Here is a 15,716-nt window from a genome sequence, read left to right on the forward strand (position 1 = left end):
CAGGTGAGAACTGAGATGTTAATAGCAGAGTTGTGTTTTGGAGATTGCACTATGCTATGCCTCAGTTTCATAAGTATTTATAGTCGTACATTGAAAAGTTATTCTATAATAAAGACATTCTGGGGGTCTTGTTTGTTGCTCACATGATTCCCTGTCTAATGTGCTCAGGATACATGTGAAAAAGATGTTTTTAGTTTAGTTTTGATTTTTTCTAATGGGAAAAATCAGCCTGGGATCTGAGAGTTAAGTTGGATTTTTCACTTTCTTCACATCATTGTCAGTAATCCAGATCAAGTTTATTGAATGTCACTTTCACCTTAACTGCACTTGTAATACACCTCAACTATGTGATGGTTAATGGTATTCTTGTAGGAGCCAGAAAGAACACAGATTATGAGGGTGAATTAGAATGAAACCTATATTGATTTGAGAAGTAAATGGATTTGCAATGGAATCATTGAGAACTAATGAACTTGGAACCCCGGGACCATTTTGTATAGTCATTTTCCCCAAAAACCTTTTCCCACATTTTGATCTCATTTTATGAGGTGGAGTAGCATCTGCAGAGAGAGATTTTTAGGTTTAGCCTTGTTGTTTTAGGAACTATGCCTTATCCACAGTGAAGTATGTGCTTAGCTGTGAAGGGCCCAGTCCCATTCTCTCATTGTTTACTTGTACTCTCCTGTCTGTATCCATCTGTTGTCTCTTGTCTAATACTTATATTGTAAGCCCCTTGGAGCAGGGACTGTTTGTGCAGTGCGTAGCACAATGTGGTCCTGATCCATGATTAGGGCTCATAGGCGGCTACAGTAATACTACTACTAATCAATAATTACCGTAATACAGTCTTACCAAAGCGGAAACTCCCCTTTTGGAGATTAGCATGTGCAAAAAACTGCCAGGTTAGGCCCCTGATCTCTAGCCTTATGTGTTTTATTTGATGATGCTATAATAATAGGTCAGGATTTTTAAGAAAAGCACCGCACAGAACAAACAGAAACCTAAAGTTATGACAGAAATTCTTATAGCAAGAATCAAACCATTCTCTTTAATGGAAAACTGCATCCATTTTGCTCAGCAGAACACCCTGCAAATACACAGTGCCCACAGCACATCTTTTTATGATTAAAGTGTGAAAATGTATTTTTTCAAGAAAGCTCTTTAATTAAGTTGGCATTTTGGCAGCTAGTGCTGGAGGCAGCCATCTTCCTGAAACATGATGTCATTTGTGGGAGCCCTGTGGAGTGTCTATAAGGTTGAAGAGGAATGATGGGCTTCTGTTGAAAGTACATCCCTAGGAGTCAGAGTTGTTGGGTTTTATTCATGGGTCTACCACAGACTTCTCTGTGACCTTGTGTTGTGAAGATAATATATTAATAGGGCTGCCAAATGATTAAAAATATAATCACAATTAATTGCACGATTAAAAAAAAATTGTGATTAATCAGTTTTAATTACACTGTTAAGAATAGAATACCAATTTAAATTAGCCATATTTTGGATGTTTTTCTACATTTTCAAATATATTGGTTTCAATTAGAATACAGAATACAAATTGTACAGTGCTCACTTTATATTAGTATGTTTGATTACAAATAGTTGCACTGTAAAAAAGATAAAAGAAATAGTATTTTTCACTTCACCTCATACAAGTACTGTGGTGCAATCTCTTTATCATGAAAGTGCAACTTACAAATTTAAAATTATTATTAGTAAAACCTTTAGAGCCTACAAGTGAAAGCATGAATGTGTATACAAATATTTAGCATATCTGGCATGTAAGTACCTTGCAAGGCCGGTTACAACAGTGTCATGGGAACTCCTGTTATCACTTTCAGGTGACATTGTAAATAAGAAGCAGGCAGCAGTATCTCCCATAAATATAAACAAACTTGTTTGTCTAAGCGATTTGCTGAACAAGAAGTAGGACTGAGTGGACTTGTAGGCTATAAAGTTTTACATAGTTTTACATAACCGCACTAAAAACCAAAACAATGTATAATACATTTAAATTGGTATTCTATTATTGTTTAACAGTACAATTAAAATTGAGATTGCAACTATATTTTTAAAGTCTAGTTAATTTGTTTTGCATTAATTGCTTGCATTAAAGAAGATTAATTTACAGCCCTATATATTAAAAATTCTAAGGTATTCTCAGATACTACAGTGATTGGGAATATATAAGTAACAAGATAAGATGGCTAGAACATGCTAACCACAGTGTGAGGAACTGACTGTCCTTAAAATCCCACTTAGATCAGCACATGCTCAGCATGTTACATAATCAATCTATTAGTAGGGCTCTGTGTCTATCACGGAGGTCGCGGAAGTCATGGAATCTGTGACTTTCTGCGACCTCTGTGACTTGCGCAGTGGCCAGTGTGGCTGACCCCAGAACGGCCCAAGCAGCTGGCACCGGGGTCAGCTGCTCAGGTGGCCACGGGGCCTGCCACACCATCCGCTACTGGAGCAGCTCTGCAGCCAGTCTCTTTGGCAGCCAGCATCGTGCAGCAGTCCCTGGGATGGCAGAGCAGCCACTGCTCCCCGCAGCAGCGGCCCCCAAGACGCCTCCCCGCAGCAGTGCCCTCCCTCCCTAACCCCCCCGATTTAGTCAGGGGTATTTATAGTATAAGTCATGGGATAGGTTGTGGCCATGAATTTTTGTTTATTGCCTATGACCTCTCCTTTTACTAAAAATACCTGTGACTAAATCGTGGCCTTATCCATTAGCTATCTCAGTTTGGGCACTGAACAATTGATGCTGCCAAATAAATGGACATTCTTGAAAATATGGATGTTAACATCTGTGCTTCAATTTTCTCAACTATAAACTAGGGATAATAATACCACCTGTACTGCACATGGGAACTTTCAGAACTGATGTTGTAAAATGCTTTGGGATTCGAGGATGGAAGGGATGGTACAGTAACTCCTCACTTAATGTTGTAGTTATGTTCCTGAAAAATGTGACTTTAAGTGAAATGATGTTAAGCCAATCCAATTTCCTCATAAGAATGAATGTAAATGGGGGGTGGGGGGTTAGGTTCCAGGGAATTTTTTTTTGCCATACAGTACAGTACTATAGTTGGGAGGTGCCCTCACCTTACCCCACACAGGCACAGCCCACTGGCACTGGAGACAATGAGGCCGGCAAGGAGGCTGAAGGTGCTGTAGGCTAGGAGCAGCAGCGGCAGTTTCCCCTACTCTGCAAGCACCAGGGGCAGGGGACTCAACCCTTGGCCCGCCCACGCCACCCCTTCCCCCAAGCTTGCAGTATTCAGGAGGCAGGGGAGGGAGGGGGAGCCTGCATGCCTTGTCCGCGCACCTCCCCCCTCCCTTCCCTGCCTCCTGCCTGCGGCAATCAGCTGGCTTGCAGTGTTCAGGAGGCAGGAGGGAGGCGGGAGGAGCGATGACATGGCACACAGGCTCCCCCATCCCTCCTCTGACTTCTGAATACCACAAGCCAGCTGATTGCCACAGGCAGGAGGCAGGGAAGGGAGAGGGGAGGTGCGCCGCTTCCTCGCTCCTCCCCCCTCCCCACAGAAATCAGCTGGCTTGCCACGTTCAGGGGGCAGGAGGGAGGGGGGAGGAGCTAGGACTCAGAGTGCAGGCTCCCCCCTCCCTTCTGCCCATGGCAATCTGCTGGCTTGCAGCATTTGGGAGGGGGAACCTGCACGCCGAGTTCTCGCTCCTCCCCCATCCCTCCTGAACATCGCAAGCCAGCTGATTGCCACGGGCAGGAGGCGGGGGGAGGTTGGGGAAGGCGTTGATCTGCGGGGTCTGCCAGCAGGCGGGAGGTACTGTGGAGGGGCTAGGGGAACTGATGGGGGGCTGCCAGCTGTTGACAAAGTAATCAGCAAAATGATGTTATAGCGAAGCATTGCACAACCTTAAATGGAGCATGTTCTGTAATTGAGCAGGGACGTAAGATCAAAACAACATTAAGTGAGAGGACGTTAAGTGGGGCGTTACTGTAACAACGCAAAGCATTATTACAGTTATTTCTCATCTGCTTTAATGCTAGTCTAAGAATTGCCATACTGAATCAGACCAGTGGTCTGTCTAGCCCAGTATCCTGTTTTCAACAATGGCCAGTAACAGCTTAACAGTCAAAAGAATACTTCAGTATTTAAATATGAAACATTTATATAGAACTATTGTTATTTTTTTTAAGATTGCAAGCTATATCCGCATCTATATCTGTATATTAAGGGCTGCATCTGATTCCCTTACACTGGTTGAATATTTTCTTCCATTTAATTTCAGTAGTACTACTCACTGAGTAAGGCACTATGCAATGTGAGGGTATCAGAATCTAGCACTAACCCAAGTATGGAAGTTGTTAACACTCTCTTGCAGAGGGTTTTCACGCTTCCAATATTAAAAAAAAAAAAAAAAAAAAAAAAACTTTTTAGCAAGATGGCAGCCTCCAGCACTTAGCTTAAAGATGCCAGTTGTATTTTTTAAGAAAGTTTTTAATTACATTTCCCAGTTTAGCCATGGCGAGAAGTGCCTCTGGTCTTCTGAACTTTCAGCCTCTGAGGCTGAACCAAATGAATGTAGTTTTCCTTTCAGCACTTGCATGGGCTACTGAGTCATTTATTGTTTATACATTTTTACAGAAGAGCTATTTTTCTCTTTACAAAAAGAGTGGGTATGACATTAACCTCAGGCATGCAAAGAAATTGTCAGGCAAATTACTGTAACTCTAGAGTAAGAAGCTCTTACCCAGTTTGAAAATAACAGTAATTTTGCTCGACAATTGACAGTACCAGTAATGCTAGGGATGTGTATAAGTCCATACCATCAAACATCTTCAGAGCCAATCTTTAGCTGTACTGTAACTACTGGGTGACATCCATCTCATAGATTTGAGAAGCAGATTGAGAACCAAGTCTCCTCAGATTGTACACTTGCTAGGTTGAAGCTATTGCCTCACTGCTAATCCAGCTTTCCAGTAAGTAAATTTTAAACCTTCCCCATCAGTTCTCTTGCATTACATGCTGTTATTGGATGCCAAAGAGACAGGTGAGTCTTTGAACTTGAGCTAACAGGAACAGTGGATTGCTGAAAACAAGCTGGATTCCTTTCAAGGATGTCTTTCCTTACCAGTCATCAAAAACATCTAAAGGGGAGAGAGTGGGAGAAGTTTGTTTAGAGTGAGACTGTAATTTGAACAAGAGGGCTCCCCTGATTCAACACTTCCAAAGAGAAACCCCTTTGGAAGTGAAGGCATTTATCATATACCCTCACCTTTGGTGTATTTTTGATGGCCTGCTCTTTAATTTTCACACTTGGGTAGGCTTGCTTCAGGGGATCAAACATTGAAATGGTTTTGCTTGCTGATAAGGAAAGCACTTAAAGGTAAAAGGTGGTTTTTTTATTCTTATAAGAATGATAAAACAAACCTAAATCTATTAGGAAAGAGAAAGAAAGAAAGAAAGAAAGACCACAGAAAACACCTGCATCCAAAGGAATATCTGCATGAGAAAATAGTTTAGTTTAAAAGACATAATGCTTTCAAACTATCTGCTGACATAGGAAAGATAGTTATTTAAAGGAAAAAATAAACACGATTCAAAGTAACAGGTGACCAAAAGTAATGATAAACATCTGTTAGTGGGTGCTAATGTTGATCTTCTCCATTAAATTATCATGGAAATACGTCACACTGTTAAAAATAAGGGTAAAATTTTCAACAGTGCCAGAGTCACTTGGGAGGCTAAAGCCTTGTCTACATGGGAAAGCTTTGTTCAGTGTAAACTAGGTTGTGAATTTAAATGGATATTGTTATACAAGTATATTCTGGCTTTTATGATTTAGTTTAAACTAAGGCTTTCAAGCGATTAAAAACAATTAATCGTGCTGTTAAACAATAGAATACCATTTATTTAAATATTTTTGGATGTTTTCTACATTTTCAAATATACTGATTTCAATTACAACACAGAATACAAAGTGTACAGTGCTCACTTTATATTTATTTTTGATTACAAATATCTGTGCTGTAAAAAAAACAAAAGAAATAGTATTTTTCAATTCACCTAATACAAGTACAGTTGTGCAATCTCTTTATCATGAAAGTTGAATGTGCAAATGTAGAATTATGTACAAAAAATACCTACATTCAAAAATAAAACAATGTAAAACTTTAGAGCCTACAAGTCCACACTGTCCTACTTCAGCCCATCACTCAGAAAAACAAGTTTGGTTACAATTTGCAGCAGATAATGCTGCCAGTTTCTTGCTTACAATGTCACTTGAAAGTGAGAAGAGATGTTCGCATGGCACTGTTGTAGCCAGCATTGCAAGATATTTACTTGCCAGATGTGCTAAAGATGCATATCTCCCTTCTTGCTTCAACCACCATTCCAGAGGACATGCATCCATGCTGATGACGGGTTCTGCTCGATAATGATCCAAAGCAGAGTGGACCAACACATGTTCATTTTCATTATCTAAGCCACCAGGAGAAGGTTGTTTTTTGTGGAGGGGGGAAGGGGGAGGTGTTTGGGTTCTGTAGTTTCTGCATTTGAGTGTTGGCCTCTGGAATGATGGCTGAAACATGAAGGGGCATACAAATGTTTAGCATATCTGGCACATAAATACCTTGCAACACCGGCTACAAAAGTACCATGTGAATGCCCATTCTCACTTTCAGGTGATATTGTACATAAGAAGCAGGCAGCAATATCTCCCATAAATGTAAACAAACTTGTTTGTCTTAGCAATTGGCTGAACAAGAAGTAGGACTGACTGGACTTGTAGGCTCTAAAGTTTTACATTGTTTCTTTTTGAGTGTAGTTATGTAACAAAAACAATTCTACATTTGTAAGTTACACTTTCACAATAAAGAGAGTGTGCTACAGTACTTGTATGAGGTGAATTGAAAAATATGATTTCTTTTGTTTATCATTTTACAGTGCAAATATTATGTACTAAAAATTATATAAAGTGAGCACAGTACACTTTGTATTCTGTTTTGCACTAGAAATCAATATATTTGAAAATGTAGAAAGCCATCCAAAAATATTTAATAAATTTCAATTTGTATTCTATTGTTTAACAGTGTGATTAAACACAATTAATTTTTTGAGTTAATTGCGTAAGTTAACTGCAATTAATCAACAGCCCTAGTTTAAACCTCTTCCCAAGTGACATAAGTTTACCAAAAAGAGACACTTTTAGACTGATAAGAATGTAATGATACTTAGATAGCTGTATCTGTGTAACCTGTAAAACTTTTCCATGTAGACATGTATATCCCATTTATAAAAGTGACTTTGTCACTTTGGAGCCTACCTAGATTGTGAGCAGCTTGTACAGTGCCTGGTCTGTCCTATGTGCTACAATAATACAAATAATAAATACTACTCCTGCTATGTCTCACTGAAAATCAGTGGGACTGTGGGCTTGTCTACACTTACCAGGGGATCAACGCACGGCGATCAATGCATTGATGGTCAATTTAGCGGGTCTAGTGAAGATCCGTTAAATCAACTGCAGATTGCTCTCCTGTCAACTCCTGTACTCCACTGGATCGAGAAGAGTAAGGGTCCGGCGGTAAGCAATCGATCTTCTGGGATCGATTTATTGCGTCTTGTCTAGACGCGATAAATCGATCCTGGGTCGATCCCAGAAGTGCTCGCCGTCAACGCCGGTACTCCAGCTCGGCGAGAGGAGTACGCGGCATCGACGGGGGAGCCTGCCTGCCGCATCTGGACCCGCGGTAAGTTCGAACTAAGGTACTTTGAATTCAGCTTCGTTATTAACGTAGCTGAATTTGCGTACCTTAGTTCGAAATGGGGGGTTAGTGTGGACCAGGCCTAAGGGGAGTCGACGGGAGAGTGTCTACCGTCGACATCGCGTAGTGTGGACCCCGCGGTAAGTAGATGTAAGCTATGTTGACTCGAGTTACGCTATTCACGTAACTCAGATTGCATAGTTTAGATTGACTTTTCGCTGTAGTGTAGACAAGGCCTTACATTTCTAAGTCACTTATGTGCTTTTGAAAAATTTATTCAAAGTCTTAGTAAATTAGTAATGGACTGAAGATGCAAAAACTGGATCCAGATCCAGCTTTTTCCCCCAAAGCTCAGGGGCATTTGAATACAGGCTTTAGGTTTGGCATATTATATAGATTACAAGCTCTTTTGAGCAAGTTTCTGTTTGTTCTGTGCCCTGTGTAGCACATTTTTTTCCTGTGAAAATTCACTCATAATAATAGGGAGATAGATTCAATATTCAGATCCACATCCTGGTTCAGATTTCATATATTCCCCCAAATTTTGGGACTGTTGGCATGATCCAGGCTGAACTATTTTTAAACCTGCCCTCATATTGGGCTTTGTTTTATTCAGTTCTCTTTCCTGGTCTAATTTAAACATGCAGATTTGCTCGCTGATCATTTGTTTGCATTCACTCTTCTTTTCATCTTTAATCTTCCTCCCCCCCCATCTCTGTCTTTGTCAGGCTGACCCTAAACAAGTGTGGGCATTGATTCATGCAGGCATTTGATCTTTATGTGGTTTTACATTAGTCACCACAAAGACAGACCGGTTGTTTACTTTTGGCAATTTGTTCATGATCTATTGCATGTTATTTTGAGAAAAAATTACATTCAGTTCAAATATCACCTCAGAATATGTCTAGTTAACCATGCACAGTATTCAGTGGAAAATAAAAAGAGGAATACTGTATTTATACTGTAATATATACATTTTCAGCTAGACATTGGCCCAAGAAGCAAAGTCCATGTTTCGATTCTAACCTTTCAAATTCTGAATTCGTTTGGATCTGTCATTTTGGTTTGTGCCCATCTTTCTTCTTAGTTACTATTAATAAATCAGAGTTTTTTCCTCTGATAAATAAAATTAAGGCCCTGATTTTGCAAAGAGATTGGTCCTTTCGGCGACAATAGGACTCCCCTTGACGTAAAGGTCCATACATGGAGGATCAGGACCTACATTAATATTATAAAGGACCAAGGCATTCATTTGTTTTTCTTTTTGGTCACAAATTAACAGGTGCAAAACCTTAAGGCCAGAAAGGTCATCAGATCATTATCTAGTCTGACCTGTGTAATACAGTGTAGCAAAGTGAGGCTCACCAGCACCGCGCCTCCTGCTGGTCATCTTGGGAATTAGCTCAAACTCCAGCCAGAGCACCCTCTGCTGGATGGTGTCTTGCCTGCCTCTGGCCCCCATGTCCCTCCCAGACCCTTGTGCCCTTTTACCTGGGGGTTCTGCTCACCACAGTACCCCCACATGCTGGGTCTCCCCTCCCCAGGGAACCCCCAACCGTCTACACCCACCTTGCCTCAGTGGCTGCTGCCAGTCATCATTTAGCCCCTTTCTCAAGGGGCAGACTGTAATGGCCACTCATCACCGGCAAGGGGGTTGGACCAGCTGCCTCTGCCTAACCCTGGGCTGCCCTTCTGCAGCCCCAGTACCTTCTTAAGCCTTAACCAAGGCCTCAGCCTGGGGAGTTGCCAGGCTGGAGCCCCCCAGCAACTTTTCCCTTCCCCAGCACTGCTCAGCCTCAGGTACCCTTGCTCCTCCAGGCAGCTTGGTCCTTCTCTCTCCAGACAGAGAGAGAATCTCTGCCTGCCTTCTCCCCAGGAGCCCTTCTTATACTGGCCCAGCTGGGCCCTGATTGGCTGCCTCAAGCCCACCCATGATTGGCTTCCCGGGGCAGCCCTTTCCCAGGGCTGTTTTAATCCCTTCAGGGTTGGAGCAGGGTGACCACCCCACTACATACAGGCTATAGAATTTCACTAAGCTATCCCTGTATTGACTAACACATATCTCCCAGAAAGATTTTAATCCTAAAGCTTTTACAAATTATTCCCAGAGTCACTGTTCAAGTTTGTTTGTTGTTTTCCTGTTATAATCCAGGTCTTTCTGCTACTTCACAGGAGTGAAGATAGTGAGAGATACCAAAAAAACTTAAGGTGCTAAAATCTTATTAAATTGATAATATTCATTTCACAGCAAGGAACATTAAACATGACTCTTCCACCTTGAAACAACTAATTAGGTGGTCGATACATTGTAAAAGCATTTGTTGCTCACCTAAAAGGTGTATGGGAACAATGTAATTGCATTATTAACACCCTGATACACTTATGTAAGATGATCTACATTCACCTTTGGAAATTATGTATTGTAGGCTCCATCTTATAAACAGGTGAACCACATTAGAAACTGTCGTTTATTTGAATGCTGTGGCCTAGATTTTCAAAAACTGGTTGTCTAAAGTTAAAGGCACCTGATTTCAGTGGGAGCTGCTGTATCCTCCTCACTATCTGTGGAACTTCATATAGCCCACATTACCGTAGTATCTGAGCACCTCACAATTGTCAATGTATTTCTCATCCCAATGCCCCTATGAGGTAGGGTAGTGCTATTACCCCCATTTGATATATGGAGAACTGAGGCAGAGAAAAACTAAGTGACTTGCCCAAGGCCATACAGGAAGGCTGTCACAGAGCAGGTACCTGAACCGAGGTCTCCCAAGTACTAGCCTAGTGCCCTAATGAATGCTCATCCTTCTCATATGAAAATCAAATCACGTATGTAGGTTCCTAAGTAAGAATTTATTATTCTGTCTGTCTGTCTGTCTATCTATGTTATGGCTTTATGCTACTGCCCGTCACCATAGTATTGGGTTGCTTCCCACGTGAACTTGAAAGCAATCATAAAGTCCCAAATGGATTTGATGAATCTCAGCCCTTTTTTCTTTCTTATTTTCCCCAGGTTAAATCCCGAGGTCCTTGCTTAGGTTATTACTCAGTCCTTACTCAGTCAAGTTTGGAAAATTTACTTTTGCTATGGTACATTTCTTATTTTTTGAAGTTAGGAGAAAGTGGGGGAAGCATAGAAAAACTCCTTAGATTTTATAAATCAATACATCAGCTAGTCTCAGGTCATTAATCTGGGATATAAGGCATATAGGACAATTATGTGTTGCAGCTGCAAAAAGAACATGTCTAGACTCAGACGTCAGGTTTCTAATACTTTATTTGGAAGACATCCTCAATATGACAGCTTGAAACCCCCCCAGATAGGAGTTAGATAAATAATGGAACCTGCTATAGTATAATACTGTTCATCTTTTCTGGCATAAAAAGAGGGAAGTATTGGTTAGTATAGAGCAAGATAGCCAGGGACGGAAACACCTTAGACTGTGGTTTTTCAAAGAGCCTAAGGGAGTTAGACACCCAAATACCACTGAAATTCAATGTAGTATGAGTACCTAAATCTCTGAGGTGCTTTTGAAAGTTCCAGCCATAATCACTATTGGCTTATTGAGCCCTTGTTCTGACGAGCCTAATTCTGAATGGATTAAGATGTAAGCAGTAACCTGAGATGTAGCTCTGGGGAGCAAAATAGTTATAAATACCCCCCATATCTCTGTCCAGTGGGCCTGATTCTTCATTATTTTGCAGAGGACAAAATGCTACTAGGTCAGCATTTTCACACACACCGTTGGTAGCATTTTGCACCCAATTTTGCACAGACTACACAGGTTGTAAAGCAGTGGAGATTCAGGCCCTTTAAACCTAAAGTGTAGATTTGATACAGTTAGGGGAAATAACTGTACTCAGCAGGCAATATAGGCTATTCAGTTCCTTGATTGGAGATCTACATAACAGGGAAAGAAAATTCAAGTATTTCCTTTGCATATTACTTGAAGTAGATTTGCTGCAGAAGTGCTGGAGTCTGTGTATCGTCCCTAATGTGCTGTGCCTATGGACATCACTGCAGGTAGCGTTGCCACAGAGGAAGATAAACAGATATATAAAAGCAAATACACACATCAAAAGTTCTAGAGAAGCTGCTGAACTTAAGAGAAGTTTCATTTTTTGAGATTTAGGTGAATGGAATTTCCCATTTTTGCTTCATCTCTGTTTTCCTTTTATCACTTCCTTCCTACCATTTTGTGCTTTGAAGGGCCTCTTCTGTTACTTATTTATCTCAACAAAAAAGTGGTTCTGATAGACAATAGCAATACGTGTCTGACCATCCCATAGCTCACTGAAGTTATTTTTTTTTCTTTTATTTCTTACTGTTGTGAATTCCCTCATTGCAAAGAATTAATGTAAAGGTTGTTATGGGCTAGATTCTTCATTGACATGAATATCTTGCTACCTCACTGACTTCAGCGGAGTTGCACTCAGGGTCAATGAGCCTGGAATATGGCTTATTTTGGTTTTGAGTTCAACAGATTCCATTTCCCAAAGGGAGGGAGGAGCTTGGTATGTTCTGGATTCCACCATAATAATAATAGTAATTAGAGATGGAAGAGACCAGAGGTTAAGAGAGTTTGAGTTGGTCAACCAGAGGTCTACTTCCTCTGCTAAAAGGGAGAGCTCCCCTCCTCTTCCCATTTTGGAGGAACAGCTCTACTCCCCAGCTCCCTGGCCCATGTGACAGGAAATCCACCTGTTTATCTGCTTGAACCATTAGAAGAGACCTATAAAGTCACCACTGTCTTCTATGTAGGACATTGCTGGTTTCCTCCCTAGACTATATTCACCAGCGCTTTGTCTAATCCACCAGTGCTTTGTCTGAATGAAGCAGAGTAAGGACTTGAACCTGGGTCCCCCAAGGGCTCTAATCTAGAGAGATTGACACTATAGCCTGGTGGTTAGGAAAGTAGTATTGACATAGTCCTGAAAAGGTAGAAGAAAAAGTCATCACTGATAAAGTTTGCAGTTGGCAGGGGGTCTGGATCGCTTGATTAATTGGGCGCAAGCAAGCAATATGTGTTTTAATACGACTAAGTATAAATTTACACATCTATGAACACAGAATGTAGGCCATACTTTCAGGATGGGGGACTCTATCCTGGGAAGCAGTGAGTCTGAAAAAGATTTGGGGTCATGGTGGATAATTGCTGAACTTGAGCTCCATATGTAATGCTGCGGCCAAAAGAGCTAATGCAATTCTGAGATGCATAAACAGGAATCTTCAGTAGGAGTAAAGAAGATATTTTACCTCTGTATTTGGCACTAGTATGACTCTTGCTGCAATAGTTTGTTCACTTCTGATGCCGACAAGTCAAGAAGGACGTTCATACATTGTAGAGGGTTCGGAGAAAACCCGTAAGAATGATTAACGGATTAGAAAACTTGCCTGATAGTGATAGACTCAAAGAGCTCAGTTTATTTGGCATAACAGAGAGAAGATTAAGGGGTCATTTGATTACAGTCTGTAAGTATCTACATGGGGAACAAATATTTAATAAAGAACCCTTCAGTCTATCAGAGAAAGGTATAACAGAATCCAATGGCTGGAGGTTGAAGTTAGACAAATCCAGATTGTAAATAAGGTGTACATTTTTGACAGTGTGGGTAATTAGCCATTGGAACAATTTAGCAAGGGTCGTGGTGGATTCTCCATCACTGACCTTTTTTTAAATCAAGATTGGATATTTTCCTAAAAGATCTGCTGTAGAAATTATTCTGGGGAAGTTCTGTGGCCTGGCCTATGCAGAGTGTCAGACTTGATTATCACTATGGTTTCTTCTGGCCTCAGAATCTGTGAAGGTGAGATTCCAGGGAGCCCAAACACCAAGCCTGAACCTACTAAGCCTTCACTATTTCTCTGAATCAGAAGATTCTATCCCTCCGTTTAACACATATGGGTCTACTGTAGCTTTTAAGCCACAATCTAACGTAGGGAAGTATGGAGGAGCACTGCCCTAGTTGCAGCCCTCAGAGGCATTGGGCCTGGAGTATTACCAATGCCTCTGAGAATGCAGGGTGTTTCCACACAGCTGTGGTCACAGCAGTCCATTTCTCGAGGTGTAACATGCTCTCCTGATGCTGGCTTCTGACTACTGGTCAGTAGGGAAGGACATGAAATGATGGCTTCCTCCTGTCCTATTTAGGGAGTCCAGTGCCACCAATAGGCACACCCTTAGTCTTTGTGTGCTTAGAGGCCAGGATCAGTAATATGGCTGGAATCTGAGAAGATGTGCGAAGGAAGGAGGATTCCTTGTAGTCTCTCTCCCAGCTTTGGGTACATGCACAAGACCAACCATACTCCTATCTTAGGGGACTAAGGCTAAAATCCTTATTCAGTTCACAAACAGGCCACACTCCCAGATACTTTTTGCAATATACTGCCCTTGTGCTCAACTGCAGTTGACAGCCATGAGAGTTGCACACATGAATCAGAGACTGTTTGTCTTCCTAGGCTATGAGAACACCACTTCTTAATAATCACTGTGATATTTTTGCCAAGATGCTAAAAGAGCTAAGTGGGGCAGAGCGCAAACTTTACAAATTTGCTTTCCTCAGACCTTTGTAATGGAGATGGAATCAATGGATACACCTCATCTCTATGTGATCTCTTTGCATTAGCTACAGTAACTGACACCACTGAACACAGCACTGCTAGCAGGGCGGTGATGTACTTTTGTCCCCATTATCATCAGGAAGGCACATCTGTTAGCGGCACTGCCGAAGCTTGATTTGTGGAACCATCAGAACCTGTTTTTCTGTCATTAGCCCAATGTTTATGATCCAGTACGCATCTCACTGTCAAGATCGCAGATGTTTCTGCTTATTGAATAGCTATTTGTTTCCCATCAGTTCCATTTCCTATTGTATTAAGATAGGGAAGGAACCAGAAGATTGTGTTGCTTATTAAGTGTTTATAATAGAATGCCTCTGACTTTCTTGTAGTCCTTGCAGCATTTATCTTGGGCCCCATCACATGAGTTAATTTGTAACATAATGCTGCAGGCACCTAAAAGAAATTCTATAGCCCAAAGTCAGAGTTAAAAGAATTAGCGATACTTTGCTAGCTTGCCAAGTATTATTAAATAAGTATTGCTTGGAAGGCTATTTTAATTTTAAAGTTCTTTTTCTGTGCTAATGTTTTTACTTAGGGAACGGGCACAGAACACAACACAGTCTGAGACACTTCAGCTTACAGTGGGAAATCTGAAACCAGAGGAGACTTACACATTCCGAGTGGTGGCATACAATGAATGGGGACCAGGAGAGAGCTCGCAATCCATCAAGGTTGTCACGCAGCCTGAATGTAAGTATGCAGTATAACAGTGTTTCCATGTTAGATAGGGTTAGTAATGATCTACTTCTGCAGCAGCTCTGCATTTCTCATGCTGAATTTCTTTAAGGTTTACAAATTATTCTTCATTATAAATATTAGTAATAGAGTCCATATGGATGGTCAAAATAATCTTCCCTCTATTTTCATTGTAATAGAATATATGTTCTTACAATGTATTTTCAGAAATTTGATCTGATCAGTGAACTATTTATTAGATTTGAACAGTACATTGTTAGTTGGTGTCTTGACTTTGTATTCTCTCTCTCTCTCTCTCTCTCTCTCACACACACACACACACACACACACACACACACACACAATTTCTCACACTTTACATACTGGATCAAATATTAGTCCCCTTGAAGGGCATGGAAAAATGTCCAGTTGCTAGATGCTTAATCTATTTGTGGTTAATTGGAAATATTTTAATTCGTGTTCAGTATATTTTGGAGCTTCTTTGCAGGCCCTTTGCACTTTGTTCTTTGGTTTCTCCGGCTGTAAATACTTGCACACGTGTTTCATCCTCAAAAGGAAGATAAACTTTATTTAGTTCAGAGTATTCTACAATATGTCAAGGTTGCCACTTGTCCCACTTAGCCAGTCAGTGTCCCAGAGAAAGGGACCCAG

The 15,716-nt window shown here is 41.0% G+C and overlaps 1 protein-coding gene across 1 annotated transcript in view; it reads left to right on the top strand.

Annotated features, from left to right (window-relative positions):
• Window positions 1-15,716, top strand: part of DCC (DCC netrin 1 receptor) — a gene marked incomplete in the record, with an annotated part of 974,185 nt that overhangs the window by 677,761 nt on the left and 280,708 nt on the right. Inside the window, 1 exon segment of the mRNA XM_034774393.1 lies at window positions 14,905-15,059. Coding sequence (XP_034630284.1) covers window positions 14,905-15,059 — 155 coding nt within the window.

Source organism: Trachemys scripta, chromosome 6 (genome assembly GCF_013100865.1).
Source record: "Trachemys scripta elegans isolate TJP31775 chromosome 6, CAS_Tse_1.0, whole genome shotgun sequence".
In the NCBI taxonomy this organism is placed as follows: Eukaryota; Metazoa; Chordata; order Testudines; family Emydidae; genus Trachemys; species Trachemys scripta.